The sequence below is a fragment of the Clinocottus analis genome, unplaced genomic scaffold (assembly GCF_023055335.1).
Source record: "Clinocottus analis isolate CAN_PGR_092001 unplaced genomic scaffold, fCliAna1.0.p SCAF_7, whole genome shotgun sequence".
In the NCBI taxonomy this organism is placed as follows: Eukaryota; Metazoa; Chordata; class Actinopteri; order Perciformes; family Cottidae; genus Clinocottus; species Clinocottus analis.
Genome location: NW_027176229.1, coordinates 19,963,193 through 19,985,814, shown reverse-complemented (window position 1 = coordinate 19,985,814; position 22,622 = coordinate 19,963,193). Strand labels below are relative to the sequence as shown.

Genomic DNA, 22,622 nt, shown 5'->3' with positions numbered 1-22,622 from the left:
CGAGCGTGCGGCGGGCTGAATGATGTCGGGCCTTTTGTTATTCCGTGACGTTCAGCCCACCTCTCGCCAGACGACGCATGACTAGCAGCTCCTTTAGGACTGACTCGCATCAATCTGGTTAATGATGGTGGGAGACTGTGAAGAAAAGGTGACTCAACAGTTTCACAATAAAAAAGACTGCTTTTGCCAAAGGAGGCACAGTTTTTTTGTGTGTGTGTGTGTGAATATCAGAAACTAGGTCAGTCGATAGCGCGCCGCTTTATGATTCCCTCTCCCAGTTTGTGACATCGTCCCGTGTATTTAAAAGCAGAAAGCGTCAAAATGTGAGCTCACATTGATTACATAGCACCTGCCGTATCAGCACATTGCCGTTCCTCCTATATCCAGCACCTCCGGGACATCGGTAATCACTCGAGACACGAGTCACGATCGGAGACTCGTGTCAGTGTGTTATCCAGAGATCCTTCCTCCTCGTGGCATTCCATCTGTCTCGCTATATTGGAGTGAGATATCTGCCTCCTGCTGTCACTGTGTGTGTGTGTGTGTGTGTGTGTGTGTGTGTGTGTGTGTGTGTGTGTGTGTGCGTGTGTGTGTGTGTGTGTGTGTGTGTGTGTGTGTGTGTTTCTAATGAGCTGAAAGTCCTGACAGGCTTTGCCCGGATGTGTCCGTGGCTTGGCCCGTCAGTCCCGCTGAGAGAAGCAACAGGAACCAGCTCAGCTCAGAGTATTTTTTTTTTTGCATCAATAGGTATAATGATATGGCTCCGGATTTAGTCTAAAGGGGGATTGTATAACTGTGCTGCATGTACACACCTACCTGACTTCACGTCAGACAGACTGCTGCTGCTCCTCAACACAAGTCTGAGTTATTTCAAATTGAATCTGATGATGTCATCAGTTGACGGATCTTAAAGGTGTGTCTGATTAATGGGGTGATTTGGGATTTGAATAAATACATTATTCATCCCCAAGGGGAAATTTGGTTGTGGCATCTGCAAGCAGAGTTACATAGAAGATGTTTAAAAAAAAAAAAAAAATACAAGTGCAAAGTATATGAAGTGTGTGTTTAATATACAGTATATACAGTGAAATATAAATATGTACAGTGACTAACAAAAGCATGAAAGTGACATTAGGATCGTTGACGATTCAATTGACGGAGGATCTGGTCAGAGGTGATTTATTGTACAGTCTATTTATTGGCAGAAATTAAACATAATAATCATAACAAATTATTAGTGTATAGTCCCCTAAACCGAAAAACTGTTGTGCTTTTGTTACTTTAGCCCTTCTCCTCGAGTCAGAGAGAGCCTGTCACATGTGTGGTGGGCGCAGCGGTTTTTAGTTGATGCAATCTGCAATCCCACCACTAGATGTCGCTATATCCCACACACTGCTCCTTTTAAACTGGGCTATTTTCTAACTAATTGATAGTATGGAGGTACCTAAGAAATGAATAGTCATCTTTTTGCTGAAAATCTTTTCTGATCTCTTACAACTTTTTTGGAATGTAAAAGAAAACGTGCAGACACAAAATTACAGCGTTAAGAGTCAAATTAATCTGGTATATGAATTCAAGCAAGAAGGGAAGCCAACCCACATCCAGAATGTGTTTGAGACAACTTTGAGCAGAACAAAATGTCACTCTGACTTTGTACACCGACGGGACTCGTATAATTTGAAAAAAAAAAATAGGCAGAAGGTTTAAAGAGGTAATAACAGGTCTGCTCCCTGAAGGTTCTTCACAAGCATAAGTGCTTCAGATTGATTTCCTTTCGTTTTTGCTACTTTTCAGAAAACATACCATTACTTAGGTTTTCTCTCAATACATTTCCAGCATTTATGGTACTTTGTCCTTCTGTGTAAATGATAACTTTTGGAGGATTCTTAAAGGTAATTTGCAAAAAGGTCTAGCGCGTCCTAGTCTCTTCAACAGGATCGTTGCCCTTTCCCGTGTGCAGCATTTCATTACTGGGGCCTCATTTATGAACCGCGCACACTCTGGTTTTGTGCATAAACAATGTGCAAGCTCATCTTGGAATCAGAGTAATCAATACTTGCTTGTGGATGTGTTTTTATATTCAGGACAACTCCTCACAAAAGCACACACACAAGTCCCATGTTGTGGTAGAAGTGTGATCACAGATATGAGCAGAAACTCACAGTGCAACGTTTAAACCAGAATGAAACGACCGTCAACTCCACTGGACGCTGAGGAGACGCTTCACCCTCCACTACTGCAGCGTAAATACGGTGTTTCTAGTGGAGGTTGTTGAAAATCGTGGCATCTTTACAGTGTTTAATAATTTTGAGAACAACAAAATGTTGTTTTAAGGTTGAATTCAATTACCATAGACCCCCCCCCTAACCCTCTCCCTTCCTTCCTTCTTGATGCTCTCTAGTGCAACTAAAGCAGCACTTAAGAGCCAGCATGGGACCGGTGAACGCAACAGATATTTTTTTTCTCCGTTCATTTTTCGACTGTTAAAAGTATTTCCACAATTAAAATGTAATTGCTCTTCACGCTGTAGTGGTCCAACCTCGCGGAGTTGAGGACCACTCGTACGCACACTTACAATTTCAACCAATAATTGCAGCTCTTTCGTCGTCTGTACGGATGATCCTGAAGTGGTGCGGCGGGGTGTTGTCAGCTCTTTTAAAACACTTTGATAATTGGGGCCCCTCGGCATCCTCCTCTGTGACCCCCGGCGACCACACACCATGTGGTTCAAACCTACCTTTTTTACAGGATATACTCGTTCTCGCCATTTTGTCTTTGTGTCTCATCACTCACCCTCGTCTTTTTCTCTAAACGTGTCATCCTTCTCTCCTACCCCTTCTTTCCCTCCCTCTCTTTCTGCCACCGTTTCCCTTCGCCAGGCCGTGTTTGATGTGGATACGACAAAGGGCCTGACTCTGATAGAAGTATGGGAGGGGCTCACTCCGGAGGATATCAAAGCATGCACCGGCACCGATTTTGAAGTAAGTATCGGAACAGTTTGGCTATATTTCATTCGCTAACTTCCTAACGAGACATGTCTTTACACTCCTGTGATCCGTCTGGTGTCTTCCAGGTGTCCCCCAACCTGAGGTCCATGCAGCAAATCTGATCAGATCTGTGTTTTTGTGTGAGAATACATTTTTTTTCTCCGTGGTCGACAGCTCGTGACGGGTTAATTGAAGGTTTTTAAAAAATGACAGGGAAATAAACGTAAATCCTCTTTAAATGTTCTGTAAGAACAATGCAATTTCACTGCTACTGAACAAAAATCAACCACCAATTGAAATCGTATTTAAAGTATGTCATCAATTTACTGTAAAGGGATATAGAGAGTTGAACTGTGATGGATTTAGAAAATAAAATGTGCGTCGTAGTTGAGTTGATTCTTCGCTCAGCACAAAAGGAAGTATGTTTATTCTTGTAGTTGTGTAAAAGGTGTACAATACCAAGGAACAAAAACATCCTTGGTGTATGACTCTAATGTAAGATATTTTTTAGTTTTTCTCCCATTGGAAAATTAAAATTGTAACAACAAGAATCTGCAGGAAACATGTTTGTAATAATCATGGCTGCCTCCATGTAAAACCCTTTATTCTCTCAGCCTCATATTTATTACACAGGCATTTGCTCTCCCGTTGCCTTTGTATATAAAGTCAAATACAACCTCTTTTTGATGAGTGACACAAGTGTAATAATAATGTATTTTGTTTCTTTTCTCTAAATCTTTTGATTTCTGGATTAAAAAGTAAAACAACAGTGACTACGTTGTTCAAGTTCTTCATGAAATCACACAATGATTGAAAGCTTTGAGAGTGATGGCTTCTGACACTCTACAGGTTCGAGCTTTCTATTATGGATGGTGCACTTGCTTTGACATTCTTGATGTGATTTCTCCACTCGAGTAGAGAGGCGCTGCCATTACCTGAGGGCTGTTACATAACTGGGAAATTCAGCCGGTGGGCTTTCGGGTTCAGGAAGATCAACTGGATTGGGTCATCAAGCAGAAAAATGGAAGAAAGTGACAGGGGCTTTGGCCACCGGCTGTTGATGTAAATCCAGCACATCCCTCCGTGAGTCAAACGCGAGTGCTACCCTGTAAGCCTACTTTTAGTAACCTATTTCTCATGCTGGTACTCGAGTGAAAAGGGAACACGGGGAACCTGACGGGCTTTTACAAAAACAAATAAGGAGAAGTGCAATAAGAAAAATGTTTTCATGAAAAATGCGACTGCACTTTGCTTAAAATGTGAGTGTATGATAAGTAGACTGAGTATGGGTATATAATACATGCAATAAATACAGATTTGCAGTTGTCGGTCGATTCTTCCAACTTTTAGTGACCCTGTTTGTTGAATGACTCACAGCAGGATGGCCTTCCAGCTGATAATCACCACAGTGAATGTCACTTTGTCATTATCGCCGCCATATTAATTGCAGTGATAATGAATTGCTGCCATATGGCTTTCTGACAGCCGAGTGCATGACCTCAGACGAGCTTCTAGGTCAATTGGGAATTCGCTTTCAATCCCAGTATTTAGAACTACCATTAATTTCAGCCGGTACATTACATAGTTGTTAACGAAGAGATAATGCACATCTCCAATAATGAGCTACTGAGGATATTTGCATATTATTCGAGTAAAAATACTACTGCTCCTTAACAAGTAGGCTTATATGATCTGATTCAAATAGTGTGTGTGTGTGTGTGTGTGTGTGTGTGTGTGTGTGTGTGTGTGTGTGTGTGTTGGAAAAGCTGAACATACTATGTATTCAAGTGCTTATCCCACTATGTAACATGCTGGTGTTGCCGCCATGCTTTAAACACGTGAGAGAAATGCGTGGATTCTGATCTTTGAATCGTTTAGAGAAATAATCCCGAAAGCTGGAATTATTAAATGGAAGCATGCTTTTTTCTTGGTGGCGAATTATGTAGATTATGAAACTAAAACGTGTGCTCGTCACAGTGTCATTGCTGCGTACACGCTGTTGCCATATTTGGATCGATCCACACACACACACACACACACACACACACACACACACACACACACACACACACACACACACACACAAAAAACCCCTTTTCATCATAATTGTGGCATCCGCCGATGCGTACTGCTCAAGGGGTGTGTGGACTGGCTCGCCTCGGTCACGCTGGTGCGTGCGTGCGTGCGTTTGTGTGTGTGTGACAGACAGAGAGAAAGCGGGAGGGAGAGTGTGTTTGGGTGTGGAGAGAGAGAGAAAGAAAGAGAGAGAGAGAGAGAGAGAGAGAGAGAGAGGAGAGCGCGAGCACTCCTGGTTGGCGCAGGCACCGGACCGGGAGAACGGAGCGTTGTGCACGGCGGCAGCATGGCTTCGTCTCACGGGAGAAGCGACATGCGCTTCGCGGACTGGATGGGAAGTTTACCGCAGAGCATGCACAATATTCCGCTCACCAACCTGTCTATTCCCGGTAGGTGCTTCTCCTCCGTCGCCCCGAGTGTAATCAGGTGTGTGTGTGTGTGTGTGTCTTTCTGTCCGCGCGCGCATTCCATGTCGCTACCGTAGTGATGTGAATGATACATCAATGCATTGACTGTTGAGTTTCAGCATGTACACTGTTCTATGGGTTTGCAAACTTTGACGTTTGACTTTGCGCCCCCGCGTGCATCATTAGATGTGGCTTTGGGCTCCATTGTACCTCATTAGAACAAAGGGCAAGACCTGTTGCGCAACGAGAGAAGTGGCATGGATTTCTGAACAGTTCGGCATCCTCCTGCGATGCTCTAAAGCCTTGCTCGCCCTCCTCACAGTCCGAGGAGAAGATCCGAGGTGTAAATAAATAAATGCAATGAAGACTTTGATCCGCTCTGAAGACTAAGAATAAACATGAACCACGAGCTCTGGTGTTCCTAATGTGGGGACTTTTGGCGTTTGTGCATGGGGTGGTGGCCATACAGAGGACAAGAGAGTGGGATGGGTTCAGTCTGTGCGCTCCTCATAAAAAAATGAGCCTTTGGACCTTCAGCCAATCAGTGTGCAGGTCCCCTTAAGCTCCATTCAAATTGGAAACGCTGGTTGTAAAGCCCACCACTGATATGAGTGATGGAATGGCCTATTAGCAGCCAGCTAATTCCATATCTGCTGCCTAGTGATTATCACACCTCCACACTGAGCTCTTTCATTCTTCATTTTCTTGCATATCTAATCCTCTCAGCTCCCCTCTCTCTCTCTCTCTCTCTCTCTCTCTCTCTCTCTCTCTCTCTCTCTCTCTCTCTCTCTCTCTCTCTCTCTCTCTCTCTCTCTCTCTCTCTCTCTCTCTCTCTCATTTTCCTCTTACTTCCTCTCCATCTCTTCCTCTCTTGCTGTCAGTATACCTGGTGTGTCTACTGAGGGCATGTGCAATGATGGCTTTTCACGTGCAGATGGCGTGGCCCTTGCGTCCAATGAGGCGTGGCATACAACCGGCACCGTCCGCTGCTCCTATGAGGATGCCAAGACGCATGGGGTCCAGCAGCATGCAATCAAATACTCACTGAAAGACGGTCGCAGCATGACGCGAATTACCTCATGCTTGTAATTTTGCCGAATCACGTGGTTCGCCACAGTTCACCCATGCCAAGCCAGCATGGGAACATGCTCTGTCCACTTTAATTAGGTATCATTACTTCTTATTGGGCCCTGCAGCTCGGCTGCTCGCTGTCTGTCCTCCATTTGGATGCAGATTCTTTCTGGATGCAGATTCTTTGCACTTTCATGTGCACACTTTTGGTGTCAGGTATGTATTTGATTCCCCCTTCAGAAGTCTGCCTCATATCGCATCCCTTTATCTCATCTTGGAGCGCAGCATTACGCAGCCTTTGTTCAAGCTGAAATGAAACTGGGACAGACAAGAAACAAATGAGACAACGGTGTTATTTCCCCCCACAAGTTTCACTCTTTTCCTTTTGCGCTGAAAGAATATTATATTCATCATGTTAGATTCCTGACACACAATCCTCGGCATCCGCCCACTGTTGCCTGTAATTCAGCGATGCTATTTCTTTGCCAGCGAAAAAAAAAATAGTGAGTTCACCAGCCGACAGCCTCAATGATCCAGGCCAAAGTATTTTGGCAAAGTGGAGCACTCATGTGGAGGTGATGTGATGGCATGGTGCTGCGCTGTTGCCAAAAAAAGCTAAACAGTCCCCGCTGTGTCTGCATTGCCAGCATTGCCCTGCTGTACTCATTAGTAAACATAATCATCTGTATGATTTGAGATTAAGTTATATTAACATGTTGTTGTAGAAGATGCTATCCAATTTCTACGATGTTTCAATGGCATCTCTTGTCCATTTTTAGAGTAATTGGGTTTGAACTAACGCAGCCAAATGACCTGAATACATTGGCCATGTGCACAAATATATCCAAAGGTAGCGTATGCTTTTTTGACGGATACTATCTCTGTCTGCTTGGTGTTACGTTTGACTGAGCTCTACCGGTGCAATCAGTTCAAAATCCACATTATACACGAATGCGTACTGATCATGGACGATCACTCCTGCCGTGAACTGCCTTTTGTCTGGAGGAAGACATGGTCGGTCAGTGTGTTAGTTCAACTGTCTGTGTGAGGATTGCACTAATGGAGAAGTTCTCGTTAATCTAAGCAAGGAGTCCTAACGCCGTACATGTGTGCAACACACCAGGATCATAAAGCAATGTAATAATTAGTCAAGTGGAGACCTTTTATAGGCCGAACCTACAAATATTGATCAAAGTGTGGAAAAGTTTAGACGATGTGAATAAAAATACCGGCGAGTAAAGTGCTCGGTTGTTTACACCTGAAGCTACGTGTGAGCACAGTAGACTTCATAGCAAGGGGCAAACTGTCAAATAATGGCAACGCTCAATCACACAGTTTTTCTCAGTTTTTCTTGCTCGGCCCGAGAACGTTCTCCCGCCAGTTGGATGTTTTTTTTCCCTCGCAGCGACGGACTCCTTTTGGTTTATAGTTCCCGTTCCTTTTCCATACGCCAGAACAGCGGGGGGCGCAACGAGCGTTTAGAGTCGACCTGCACACCGACGTTCACCGATATCTCCCTCTGGGAATTCACCGCCATCTGCGTGTCCTTATACTCCGTCAAAGACAGGTTATAGAAACGCTCGTATTTGCGAACGGCTGGCGTAGCTTTGTCGGATAGTCCGAAATTTTGGGTGACGCACGCAAGATGGCTGACGGGACGACGCAAGGAGGCCCTTGCGAGTCTTGCTTGCTTGCATCTCTGCGTAAAACATGAGTATAAATGCCCCATTAGACCACGTTGTGTAAATATCTAAATCTGATGATGTTGTCACGTATCGCCAATTTTCTTTGGCCAGTAGGCGGCGCTTTGACTACCGGTGAAAATAGGCTTGTCGATATCCTCAGGTCGTGACTTATCAAGCCTGACAGGTGTCCAGCGGGGTTACAAGAGCTTGTTTAATGAGGAAACATGCAACATGTGTAGGGAGTTGCATGAGGTTTTGAGCATCCGATGCCACTAAACAAGGAGCAATACATCATAGTATAAAACATGTCATTTTATTTTGCCAGTAAGTGGCGCTATGGACAATTTGAACATACACACTCACCATGTTTCGCCACATGAAGTGTAGACTACGACGTGTCAATCCAATGCCGTTTGGCTGAATTCCTCTCGCCAGTAGATGGCGCTGTGACAATGTGATAACTTCTTTAGGATGATTGACGCCATTGGAAGACTGTGCAGGGAGGCCGGAACAGGCCTGTCTCTATCTTCTTGGGTAGCCTCGCTGTTGCATGTTGAGCTGCAAGCTGCGGGCGAGACGAGGCCAACTGACTGACTCCCACGCGAAGAGTTACTTTAATCAATAAGTGAGGAGATAAAAGCATGACAGAGAGTCCCAAAAGAAGAGAGAAACTGGTTTAATTTCTCAACAGTTCTTAGGTGGAACGACCTTCCTCTCAGGACACGGTTTGAATTTAAAAGGTCGTAAAAAGATGGACAGCAGGTTTCGAGAAGCTGTATATTCTCGTTGTAACCACGATATGAAGTGTTACTAAATATTTATTTCATTGATTTTTTTTTTTTATAGATCCAAAGTGCCAGCATATTTCATGGAAATAATATGGGCACCGTGATGGACCCTTGTGGTACACCGCAGAGTGTTATCACTAAATCTTGTCCTTAACGGATCAAAGCCTGATCCTGAGTGCCAACCTGATTCCTCCACATTACACAATGGATTGCTCTTTTTTCTTTGATTGTCATAGAGAGCTCCAACTGGGATTAAAAATGCATGATTGTCAGACTCCAAAGACGCCAATAAATCATTTGTCACCCTGAGGAGAGCTGACTCAGTGCTTATGTGAAGCCTGACTCGAATGTGAAAAAGAGCTGTGAAAAGACAGTTTGGGTCAGAATCATAGGTTTTAAAAAAAAAAAAGTAAATGAAAAGTTTTTGAATATGTACTACAACAGTGTTCTTGAACATGCATTGGAGCATGTTACTTGTGTATTTTGCTGTGACTCCTGACACAACCCAGCAGCCAGGTGCATTGTTGTTCTGTCATCTATTTTATAAAAATAATACATATTTTCATAAGGATGTTCTTGCCAGTCCTCGCGCTGGTCCGAATCCCCTTGTTTGTGACTCATCTCTCTGTGTTTGGCCCACATGCCACTTTTGCCCCCGACTGTGCCAAACTATGGAGTCTAGAAGTCAGGTGACCGCCGCCGGCTCCACTCCGCCACTAATTGGGGAACGGGTGAGGGGGACGAGCAGAAGGGAACTCTGGCAAATTAAAGATGGAGGTCATCGAAGGGGGAGAGGGAGGGAAAGATGCAGGGAGTAGTTATCATTTTCCGTCCCCTATAAGCCGATCAGCGGGGGATCTGATGGGCTGTTTTTCCTGAGGCTATTGTTAGATCTGCTGGGTGAGTGCTGCAGACCGCCAGGCTGCACGTTCGTCTGACTGAGGTGGTCAGCCGAGGGCCGTGCCAGAGATACTGTGAATGTGTTTCTCTGTGGTTCTCTCGCCACGAAACAAGCTTCACTGCAGGGAAACGGCTGCTCTGCTACCTATTAAGCTGGATTTCCAGTATATATCTGTGTCCTACGGGTCTGCACAATGACTATACGTGCATTTTGGTTCCTACAGATCTATGCTGTTTGTATTCATCAACTAAGCGTTGCTTGTTCCTAACCAGCGAAAGTGTTTCCATTGTATCTCCTCGTGATATAGGTGAACAAATAATCCACATATTTAATTTTAAAAAACCCTCTATCAATCGATTTCTGGCCACTAGAGGGCAGAATAACTTCAACAGGCCATAGACATGCCGCCATGACATTATATTGTCCTTATAAATTACTTGTTTCACCCCTTTTGTAGACAGGTAATGATTTCTTTGTATTTGTTGAACTGTCCTAACTCATTGCTACCATTATAACCACATGCGTGGGGATAGGACAAGTTTGCACAAGGGACACATTTGATTTAAATCTAATTGTAATCTTGTACTTTGACGAACAAAATTGTCATTGTAATACTACTGTGATGATCTGGCCACGCTATATTGAGCACATCCATTGTATTTGTTTTTAGTTTCAATACATACAGTAACTCGTAAGTATTATGCGATTCAAAATTTGACAGTGGTTTGTAGCTATACCCAAAATGAATACATTTGGGGAAAATCAACTATAAAACTATAGGAGACAGTACTTTGCCTCGCATACACTAAAAAGCCCACAGGGTCACATTTACATGAGAGGTCTAGCGGGAGCCATACCACCCCTCTCCAGCAGCTGACTGTAGCAGCTTATTGCTTTACGAGAGACTAAAGAAATGAATAGCATACCTTAGGGTGAAGGCAATTGGATTGAGTTAAGATGGCCTCCCAGGCTATGAAAACAAATCCATTGCAGAAGAGGCATCTTCAGTCTTTGCCGGCTCCCTTGGGGGCGGAGGAAAAAGTCAGCCCAGGGCCTTTAGCTGTAAATCTGTCCGTCAGTCCCAAGACCATTATGCTGCCACTTAAGCCGCTGAACAAGAAGAATGAAATGGTATCAAATGCCAGGACGAACACGGGTCGTACACTGAGAAGCTTGGAAAGGCAGGAAATCAGTCGGCCTAAAAGCCACCGGAAAAATTAGGATGAAAACAAAAACGCAGGAGAAAATAGATTAGAAAGACCAAGAGAGACGGTTCACCTCAACTGTAGACTAACAAAAGTCATTGTGTTGGAACAAGTGCACATTCAAGTCTCTTCCCAAAGTTACTCAGGTAAATCTTTTTGTCAGAATATCTAAGAAACAAGCAGAAATGATTAGGTATGGATTCTCCACAGGCTGCTCTCGCCTCACCACGCAGGAGGACATTTATCTTGATTCTAAAAGTCAAATAATTCACCCTCATTAGAAATGTATGTGCTTTGTGCCACTTTGAACAAGATGGAAGAGAGTAACAAGGTGGGGAGACGAGGTGAGACTGCGGCGAATTGAAGTTTGAAGAACAGCGGGGCTGTGAGGAGAAACATTTCCATCACTATACAATCACATAGAGAGGATCCACAAGAGGATGGGACGTGTCATTTAGCTCACCTCCACCCTGTTACTTCCCATTTCCTTCTTCTTTTCTACTCTCCAGGGTGCATGCTGAGAAAAGTTATTTGTCACGAAAAAGGGCACAAACAACCTCCATCATCATCATCATTATCATCATTATCTCTGCTTGTTTCAACCTTTATCTCTTCGCACTCTGGCGAGTTGTCTCTCTTCACGTTCTGGAAATCTCACTCACCCCATCGACGAGATTATGTTGCAAAGTTCACATTTAAAAGCCCTGTTATTTGCACTATCCAAGGATCTGTAAGACTTTTTCGGTGCATGTTTTGGTGTTTGTCACGGCAAACATCTTCCTGACTATCTACCGACGTTGTGTAAAGAGGCAAATAGCACACACGGTGCCGGTGGGAGGCGAGTTGGATCGGTCAGAATGAAAAGGACTTTCATCTGGAGACCGCCGTTTGTATCCGTTTGCGAAAACGTAAAGCTAACTTTGACATTTTCTCACAGCAGTCGTTAGCCCCGTGAGACTTTAGCGTGGTTATTAATGGTTAAGTAATGCTCGGCCAAGTCGCTAGTCAAGTTATCGTCACGCTCTTTTCCTCAACCTAACTGCGCTGTTTCGTTACAGAAGTTTATTTTGAAACTCCGCACGTGGAAATGGACCCTCGAGGGGGACTTAGCCTTCATAGTTTGAAGCCGAGGGCCGCTGTATATTTAGTATTTTGACGAGTTAGGAGGAAGAATACGTCATATCTTCGCATCTATCGAAGCTGAACCTTAACAAACTGCATAAGTAGACAGTTTATAAATTGTTTAACGATAAGCAGGTCGCTCCACATGATGGATTGTGGTCCTTTTTTCAAATGAACCAAAGCATAATTTGTGAGTTTTTTTGATAAAGAGGGTAAAGTTTGTTCACCGTGGGTCGAGGCCACAAGAGAAGTAGTCGATTGGATGTCCTTCAGTAAACTCTGCAGAAAGCAGAGATTACTGTCTTGTCCTATTTCTGCCAGTTAGACATAATTGGAAAGTGGAAAATATTGTGTGTACATCATATAGTGTTGAATGTGGATCGTTAGTTCCAGTCGACTGTAATAAAAGGGAAATGACTCCGGTCTGCAGCGCGACGCTGATGGTTGTGAAGCATTTGCATGGGGATGAAAGTGCCATGTCAGCACAGTCAGATTCAAAAGTGTTTCCGCACATTTCTAAACGAATGTGTTGCCCTTGAGACACGGCCCCCGTATTCAAGCGGAGCAGATGATTTTATAACATCAACAACAATTAATCCTGTTTCCAGCTCAGGTATCTCTCTCTGCCGATTCTTGCAGATGTCATGCCCCTTTTTGCACAATGTGTCTCCTCATGCACACGTCTCTTTGACATACGTGCTCGTCAGCACTGCACACATTCATGATCGTGATTATTTCTCATCATTTAGAATCAACTAATACAGAAAATAACAGCGAGATAGTGGACGAATGCAATTATTGCTGTCCTGATTGTGGTGTTTTGTTACAAAACAATACAGTTTTATTGTGCACACAGCCAGCTGTTGTGACTGCTTAAGGTCGCACTCTGTTTTCGTTGCGACCCCGGTGGTATACGGTTGAGCCTGCAGCGATGCTGCTCGCTTCCCTCGCCCCAGGACTCAGCTGTCGAACCTGCTTATGGTCATTCTCTGGGCCGACTGCGAAGACCCGCCACCGGAGTATCGCTGAAGGTCATCGCGGGGCTCTGTGTCTGCGCGTTGGGTGGAGGAGGGGAAGGAGGGGAGGGGGGGGATGTTTGTTTGAGTGAGGGAACGGGATGAAGCCGATTGAAGTTACGAGAGCGGCAGGAAGATACGAGAATGGAAGGACACACGACCTTCAGACTTAGCTTAGCTTGCTTAGCTAGAGTTCCCCATGGATCGATTGTGAACACATGCTGGAGTGTCACCTAGGAAAGCATCAATATATTGAGAGACCTTTGTCTGTTTTGTTTTTTTTCCACAGCCAGTAGTGGGGACAGGGTTTACTTGTGTTTCTCTTGCAGCTCCTAGAATAATGGTTCAATTAGAATTAGCTTTTGATGAAAGGATTAGTCGAACCAAACGATAGTAAAACATCTCTCGCTCTCTCTCTCTCTCTCTCTCTCTCAAAAAGTGGTTTTAATCCTTTCTGATAGTTTCCGTTTTAGCTGCTGAGATTTTGAGATATCTTATCTCTGACATTTCCGCTGCCACTCTAAAACAGTGGCGGTGAATGCAAATGTCTTTGTGAGCCTGGAGGCAATGGAAAATGACATTTGAAAAAGCGGGTGTCTTTTTTTTCTTCTTCTCCATTTTGCCAGGCCTACTTTTCCGCAGAAGAAATACATTTATTAGTCTTTGGATATTTGACGGAGTGAAAATGAGCGCTACAGTTGGCGTGCCAGACATTTAATGGCAGGTCAGCGTGTTCATGGCAGGTACGTCTCAGTGCAGGCAGCAGTGCAGTGACCTTGTCTGGTCGAGGTCTATTCAATCCTGCTTAATATAGAGGGTGAAATAGCTTCGATCTACCTGAGAAACACGATGAGTTTGTCGTCTTTCTTTTTCTCTGCAAGACATCTGATCATCATTTATGGAAAACACCTCAAACACTTTCTGATTAGATGTCTCGGATCTTATTTCCATTTAGGGGGAAAAAGTTGGCGTGAAAAAAGAAATCTTTGAAATGGAAAGTTACCACCAAGAAATCAGATTTACCAAGCTAGCCATGACCAACAGGAGTCATACCAAAGGCGTGGTATGAAAAGGAGGAAGGATCTTACTATCTACGGGAACATTTGATATACATTTGCAAGTGTGACGGACCTGTGGAAGGTGGAAATGAGCCTTTCAGAGGGGTTAGAAAGTCTCCACGGCTCTGAAGTAGACCCGACGAGACCAGATATTCAGAGTATTACTGAGTTGCAGAGGATCGGAGGCCGGCATCGGTGAATCTGTTCCTCGCTGTCAGTATTGTTGCAATGATCCTCCACTGACCCCGCTCTTCCAGCTGTGTCCCACCAGCAGTGGTCCACACCTCTAATACGTCCTCGTGTGTGTGTGTGTCTCCTCCAGGTTCCCACGATTCCTTCAGCTTCTACATTGACGAGTCGTCCCCGATTGGACCCGAGCAGCCGGAGACGGTGCAGAACTTCGTGTCCGTTTTCGGCACGGTGGCCAAGAAGCTGATGAGGAAGTGGTTAGCGACGCAGACGATGAACTTCATCAGCCAACTGGAGTCTGGGATCCGCTTCTTTGACCTGCGCATCTCCACCAAGCCCCGCGACCCCGACAACGAGCTGTTCTTCGCCCACGGGCTCTTCAGTGCCACGGTCAGCGTGTAGAGATTTGCTGTTTTGTGGTGAATACATTTGCAACACTTGCGGTTGCTAAGTGATGTTTTTTTACATCGCCGTTTAGTGGCAGCTTATTTATGCAGACTCACACATGCTCCTTGGGAGATTTAAAGTTCATCCCAGTCTTTCATGTGCCCATGTATTTCACATCATTAATATCATGAAATGAAATGGTTTCTACACGTATTGTATGGGCTTTTCTTTCAGGTCCGAGAAGGCCTGGAGCAGATCAGCAGCTTCCTGTCGTCTCACGCCAGAGAGGTTGTGTTCCTGGACTTCAACCACTTCTACGGCGTGCAGAACATGCACCATGAAAAGCTGGTGGCCATGTTACAAGAGGTGTTTGGGGACAAACTCTGCCCGGTCGTCTTCGCTCAGGAGGTACAGTACACGTGTGTGTGTGTGTGTGTTCAAATGGGTTTTTTGAAAATCATTCACAGGATGTGTCCTTTTGCATCGAAGTCGAGTAGAAAAGTGCTCCCATAGGTTTGTCTCCGCTGCTTTTCCTATCGCTTTTCTTTCTTTCACCCCTCGTATCGCTTCATCCCCTCCCCCCCCTCCCTCCGCCCACCCGAGGTGACGGTGTACCTCTTGAACCCGGAAAGAAAGAAGGAGTAGCAATCGATACCAAAGATCTCAGTTTCCTGTCAGGTGCGGCTGCTGAGTGAGGATCAAGTGTATGAGGAAGAGGCTAATAGTGACGAGAGGTTTCTTGGAAAAGTAATGATTACAATAATAAGTCTTCTCGGTGCTGTCAGTGCATCTCAGGGAAGTCTTTAGAGAAGAGTGTTCTTTCCTCCACAGGTATTATACTCACTCTTCGCTCCACTTCCTCCCATTCCTTTGTCTTTGAGGACATCTCTTCTATTCTCTTACACTCCTCTCCCTCATAGATTAATCCACGGCGTTATTCTCCTCCAGCAGTTGTTTGACTCATTCTCTGGCATAACGTACAGCCGGAGGCTCATTATCACAAAATACATCTGAATGATGGAGACTGAAAAAGCAATATATGTGTGAGCTACGTGTTTTTATAACCGCCTCCCGACACTCTTTACAACGTGTTATCTGTTTTTGTGGCTAACTTTACCGACACTCTGCCACCAAAAAAGATCTCGGCAGAGATTTAACCCAACGATACGTTTCCCGTGTCCGTGCGCTACACTGTGGCAGAACGGCAGCCATTGCTCGGGAAACATATTGCTGTTGACGCCATATAGATCTGCACAAAAGTGCTATTAATTATTTACTGGGAATGGGATTTCTGGCACGTCGTCTTCAGGCTTCCTGCTCCTCTTGACTAGCCTGTTGTAGCTTTTAAATGATGTTTTTTTACTCTTTCACCTCAATTATCAATACACTATGTTTATAATAGTATATTATAAGTATAATAATAGTGTCAATTGTGTATACGGAGTTGGTTTTTGTAGTATATCTCCCCCTATTACTGTCAATTCACAGTACAATCACCTGTTAGCTATTCAACTACACATACATCTTCACAGACAAACTGCGAGGTGCATCTCATCTAATTGTTTCTAATATCTTCTGTCTGGGCTCTTTTGTATCTTGGCTGTTCAACACCCGTCACCTTTCCTTTAGTCACCTCTCATCGTTTTCCCCCTCTTGTAACCTGAGCACATGCCTCCATCTGCAGGTGTCTCTGCAGTATCTGTGGGAGAAGGAGTACCAGGTGCTGGTCTTCTACCACCACCCCATGGCCCTGGATGTGCCCTTCCTGTGGCCGGGGCAGATGATGCCCTCTCCCTGGGCCAACACCACCGACCCAGAGAAGCTGGTGCAGTTTCTCCAGGCGTCCGTCACTGACCGCAGGTCGGCCGCAACCTTTCATTTCATTTGGTGCATGAGGTGAAATGGGACATATCTCTGGCCACGATGGGTCAATCAACCATGACCTTGATTCATCGTCATATGCACATCCTTTGCTCAGAGTTGACCAATTAATGGCTTACTTTAATGGCTAATAACTAATGCTTTAATGAGATGGGAACTGGAATGCTATTAGTTATTACAATCCCTGGTTATGTGACACACCAATGGCTAAGTTGTAAACCTATTATAAACTTATTATGGTCCGCTTTGCCATAATTAAGATAAAACCACATTTTCCCCCTTTAAAACTAATAAATGCATTCATGTAAAGGAACCCGCCGACAGTAATAGGAAGCAATCTTCTTCGAAATCTGACATTCATTTGCATGTGAAATCGTTGTATTGTTTTTTTTCCTGACAGAATAAGTGTTTTTGTACCTTTTTATGGCTACTTAAAGTAATTACATCCAAAGTCAGGCAACATTGATTGGTTTAGCACATCTCTGCAGCAGATGGCATACGGTCCTTTACAGAAACAGAGCAAATGGTGAGAGGAGAAAATGAAGTGAAATGCAGCAAAATAACTTCCAAATATACGTGATGTGACTCCCGCAGGAGGAAGGGCACCTTCTTTGTCTCCCAGGTGGTTCTGACACCAAAGGCCAGCACTGTGATGAAGGGGGTGGCGAGCGGACTGAGAGAGACAATCACAGAAAGGTTTGTACAACTGTCTGTGTATGACACAGAGATCGGAGAAAAAAAAGGTTTTTATGATCATGTTCATGACACTAAGACCGGATAAGATGCGGGGTGTTATTCAACCAAACACCTTTTTGTACCAGCGGCCACAGAGATGACGACATGGTTCACACAAAACAACTTCGAACAAAGATGAACGCGCACTCGCACAAACAGTCACACGTGAGTCATTGAAGCATTTTAGAACTGAATCCAGAGGCTGATGTTGGTTTTTCGTCGGTATCCCGAGGCGCTTGACACCGACCTCAAGTCCTTTTTTTAAACATGCGATGCTTCTCATCCTTCTCCTCCCTCTTTCTTTATCTCCCCTGCTCAGTTCAGGTTCAGGATTTTGCTTTTTTCATCATGTAACCCCCCCTCCCCCAGTTTGCTCTGTATATAACTCGCTCTACACTGTCACCAGTCTGTGAAAAGCCTTGGCAGCGGGGGGGAAAAAAAAAAAAAAACGTCCATTTTCCTGGCATGAATTATTCATTTGACAACTCCGCTATCAGCCATTCTCACCAGGCCTTGTGGTTACTTTGATGTCGGCATCCTTCAAAAAAATCGGAAGCGAGCGTGAGCAGGAGACGAATGGGAGGGAGACTTTTGCCAAAGCAGGAACTTGGGGCGAGGCCTCCACAAGAGTAACACCCTCCCCTCTGCTGCACGGGCCCCATCAACATGTCCAGCGAGTGTTCAGAGCGTCGTCCTCTCAGCTGGTGTCTGGCTTGCAGACACCTCATGCTGCGTCACCGAGATCTTTTATCACAGCTTGTCTCTCTCTGTGTTGAACCAGCCAACCATGAATCATCCCTTCTTCTATCCCTCTCAATCCTTTGTGACTTCATAGCCCCCCCCCCCCCCTCCCTCTTCCTTATCTCGCTAACATATCTGTGTGTGTGTGTGTATGTGTGTGTGTGTCCTCCCAGGGCTTTACCGGGCATGATGCAGTGGATCAGATCGCAGAGACCCGGGGAGAGCGGCACCAACATTATCACAGCTGACTTTGTGGAGCTGGGAGAGTTCATCAGCGCCGTCATCACCCTCAACTATCACCTGGACGACGAGGAAGACGATGCCACCTGAGAGCCCACACGGGCTGGGTTTGGGGGGGGTGGGGGCCGCCGGGGAGCACGGTCACCACGACTAGCACTAGGGGGGCTTGGTCTGTGCTCTCACTCTTTTCTCTTTGGCGTTTATTTCAGGAGGTGCACCGCTCCTTTCACTTTATTTCGGGCGAGAGTGAATTGAGAGCTCAAATGGCGAAAGGTGTGTTGAGGGAAGAGAAGTTGGGCGTGGGAGAAGCAACACACGTGTTTGGTTGGAGCACAAAGAGAGTGAGGTTATGTTTCTTTTCATTTTTTTTTTTTCTATTTCGGGGGATCAACTTGTTTTTTTTTCGAGCGGATGTTGATTTTCTTGACTTCCTGTGCTGTAAAAGTAACTGCTTGTCCCCGCTGGTCAAACGCACCGTTTTCTGGCTTCACCCTGCGGGTAGGTTCCTCGCAGCATATCAACTTTCAGCTTCATGTATCGGTCCGTTATTTTTGGTATTCTAGTGACAGTTTTTTTCAGAGGTTGTTGTAAAATAAGTAACTTAAACCACTCTAATTCTGGGCTGGTTTAAAATAGCTTGACGTTCTTTGTCCGAAACCTTTTTTTTTTTTTTAAATGATCATTATTACAGTATGCAGGTCAGATCACTGCAGGTGTTTCTGAAAATCCGCATAATGTGTTTAAAACGTGTGATGACATTCTCTTTACTCAGTGCAGAGACAATAAATGAACCATCTTCCATATCACGTTTCCTCAGGAGTAATCTCTGAAGGGGCTTTCTCCCAGTAATAGTCTCTTCTGAAGTCGGCTTGCAGCCTCGACGTTGATCAGACACCGTTGTCCATCGGTAAGTGCTTTACCTCACTCGTTCAAAACCACAGAGATTCTTTCTGGAGAGTGCGAGAAGAAAAGTATCCGCTGTCGCTTGCAAGGAATCGTTGAAAAAAAAAACAAAAAAAACATCTGTAGGACAGCTAGAATTGCAATCGACGTGACAATTTCTGAATAGTTAAGAATCCAACGGGACAAATCTATCGGCTTCTGTGGTGGGTGCTGAGTCGTGATAGCCGGGTATAAAAATACAGTACATCTGGGTACGAGTGTGTATCCGCTGTCCGTGCGTGCGCCTATACTTACTGCTGTAGTGCGGTATATATGAGTCACCATGAGGTGTATCACGACGTCGTGTCTTTCATAATAACAGGTGATGATGTTGCTTTACTCAGAGACACGTTTCATCTAAAGTCAGAAAAGGTGAAACATCATAACATACAGTGGGTCTTGATGTAACAGCTGTGCTTCGACACATGGAAAATAATACAATAAATGTTTAGTTTGATATCTAGCTGTAACTCTTTGGTGTCTACCTTATTAGATGTTTCATGTTTCTGAATGTTACTGAATCCCCGGATTTCTGCTGTATCATTGAGTTCAATTTCATTTTCCATTTATGTTTGACGGGTGTCATTTTATACCCTGCAGTGTTTCATTTAGAAAGGAAACGTGCTTTAAAATGGCGGCCAGAAAGACGACAGGACTTTTTCTATTTATTTACTGCAAGGTTTTGCGCCACTTTGCATGAAAACAATCTTCAAACATCCACACATTTTCTGATCAGTGGGGCATTTTCTGCTGAGAATGTATTCTGTCAGGACATTGTCGTCTAGTTTGGTAACGTACAACCAAAACGGGAAACTCAAACTCTTTGGATTTGTGAATGTATGTGTCTTGTGAGTAACTGTGTCATTTCAAAAGAAGATTTATTTCCAAAAAAAAAAAAAAAAACTCACGCGATGGAGTGACTGAGGATCAGCTAAAAAGTCTTTTTTCCTTTTTTGTATTTTATGCTTCAATGTGGAGCTCAAGTTCAAGTTTTCAAAGTCCGAACAGTTCTTCTTTCACTTCCGTGTGGTTTCATGTCAAAATGTTTTATATCGTGGAAAGTTTGTACATACTGTAATTGCAAATAGTATGCTGCCGATGAATTGTAAATGATTTCAACTTTTGCAAAGTCATTGATGATCATTTCTGAACTTCTATCTTAACTGAGCTATCATCCTGCTTCTTCTAATCCTATTTTCAGTCGAGTGCATGAACCAAACAGTGCTTTTGTTGTTTAGCAACAGGGTCCATTGGCGTTCTGCTAAGTTATCTTCTGCATAATGTTCTCACGAGCATGCGTGCATCTCAGCTCGACATGTCTTTACCCTTTAAGACACATCTCGAAATTGATCTCTTTTTTAAATGTTGCACTGCTACGACCCCGTACCCATTGAGAATGAAAAACGAGCAGACTTCAAAGGCTTATAAATTGTGTTGTAAGGACATTTGTGTCTCCCCTGGTCCAAACTGTTGTCATTGCCTTCATGTTCTGGTGTGAAAAGAGTCCTTTGCTGTTGTAAAACTCAAACACTTTTTGTTCAAAGGTGACTCTGTTCTAAGTGGAAACGGCAAATCAAATCAAATAAAGCTTCTATGCCTAATGAGTGACTCTGTGAAGTATGTGGCTTGTTGAGTGATGATTGGTTAGTTAGTCACAAAAACCCTGTCATTAAAGCCATTACAATACAAGTTTGATTGAATTAAATCACCAAATGGCACTACTATACCTCTACCTCTCTAGATTTGCAGCTTTTAAACAAACATACCAGTATTTCATTGCCCATTTGTGCAGAGGAGCATCCTAAAATCATCCAGTTTCCAGGGTGATGAGGATGGCGGTGGGTGGGCAGCGGCACCCAGGGTGACCTTCCTGAGACTGTGTTTTGTAACTCGGCATCTGCCATTCTGCAGCCAGGTGTTGCTCACGATGAGGAAACGGAGATAACGCGGATGCAGAGTGGCTCTGTGTGTGTGTGTGTGTGTGTGTGTGTGTGTGTGTGTGTGTGTGTGTGTGTGTTTGTGTCTGTGTGTGTGCGTGTGTGTGTGTGTGCGTGCGTGCGCATATTGCTCTCGGTTCTTTTAAAAAGATGAAAAAAAATCTGTATTTTGTTGATCTATTCTGACCTTCTGTCACGTGACTCATAAAATAAGCATGCAGCTGTTTTTTTTGTTTTTTTTTAACTAGCGCTCATATTGAAGCGCTCATATTGATGCATATATTTGCACGGGGCTGATTCACATCATGTCACATGCATGCATACATACATGCATGCATACGTACATGCACGCTTACTTCCCTGGAAGCTCCACAGTGCAGCAGCAGTGTTGTGCTGGTAAACACAGGCCAGCTGACTGGACGGGTATTAAGTGCTTTGATTGCTTTGATTTCACATTACAGTAAATGAGAGAAGGGAAAGGTTACAGCTTATTCATTTCCTTTGTTTGCTATATTCCATTTCCTAATGAACAGCGAGCCATTATTAACGCCGTCCCACGACAAAGTGAAAGAAGAGGCACTAGTATGTCTCTGGAGTTTGTGTAAACAGTCTAATCAAAATGCAAATGCCCGATGCTATTGTGTCCTCATCCTTGTGTGCATGTGTTTTTGTCCGTTCGTCTTTCTCTGTCACTCTCTCCGACACACGCAGACACACACACACACACGTGGGCGAACACACAGATGAGGAGGAGGTAAAGGTGTGGGAGGAAGAGACGGATGATGGCATTCATACGGTGTACAGAGGGGCAGTAACGAGATCAGTTTCAGAAAAGTTTGGAGTGTGAGGAGGATGAGGAAGAGGAGGAGGAGGAGGAGTAATTTCCCCAGCCACTCCTGTGTCTAGTTGTATATGGGGTGCACAGAACACAGGCAGGCAATTTATCAGCCAATACAAGCCACACAACAATGGAAAATGTTCTAATGAGAGGCGTAAACGGCTTGGATACACAGTTAATTATTAAAAGTCAACAAAAGGCCGGGGGGGGGGGGGGCAAGAGGGGGGGAACTGGGGATTTGTTTACTCAGTCAGACATGCAAACAGCAAGCGGACAAAGGTAGGCAGCAGGCAACACTCACAGCAAGGGGACGGAGAGAGCAAGTAGAGTTCAAGTTAATTGTGTCATCCCGTCTGAAAGGGCCAGCGGCCAGAGCTGCCTGCTGGTTTACGACCTTGTTCACCGCAGATCGTTAC

General features: G+C 44.4%; 2 protein-coding genes across 2 annotated transcripts in view; both read left to right on the top strand.

Annotated features, from left to right (window-relative positions):
- The window catches only part of oxct1a (3-oxoacid CoA transferase 1a), a 42,563-nt gene extending 38,803 nt beyond the window's left edge, over positions 1-3,760 (top strand). The window contains exons 16-17 of the mRNA XM_068604901.1: positions 2,880-2,981; positions 3,074-3,760. Coding sequence (XP_068461002.1) covers positions 2,880-2,981; positions 3,074-3,109 — 138 coding nt within the window. The 3' untranslated portion in view covers positions 3,110-3,760. The remainder of the gene's footprint in view (positions 1-2,879; positions 2,982-3,073) is intronic.
- A 1,318-nt stretch (positions 3,761-5,078) lies between these two features.
- On the top strand, positions 5,079-21,032 carry plcxd3 (phosphatidylinositol-specific phospholipase C, X domain containing 3). The gene is made up of 6 exons (XM_068604581.1): positions 5,079-5,452; positions 14,639-14,895; positions 15,127-15,300; positions 16,577-16,752; positions 17,368-17,469; positions 18,423-21,032. Exons 1-6 carry the CDS (start codon positions 5,350-5,352, stop codon positions 18,577-18,579), a joined length of 969 nt encoding a protein of 322 aa, XP_068460682.1. The 5' UTR covers positions 5,079-5,349; the 3' UTR covers positions 18,580-21,032.
- The last annotated feature ends 1,590 nt before the right edge of the window (positions 21,033-22,622 follow it).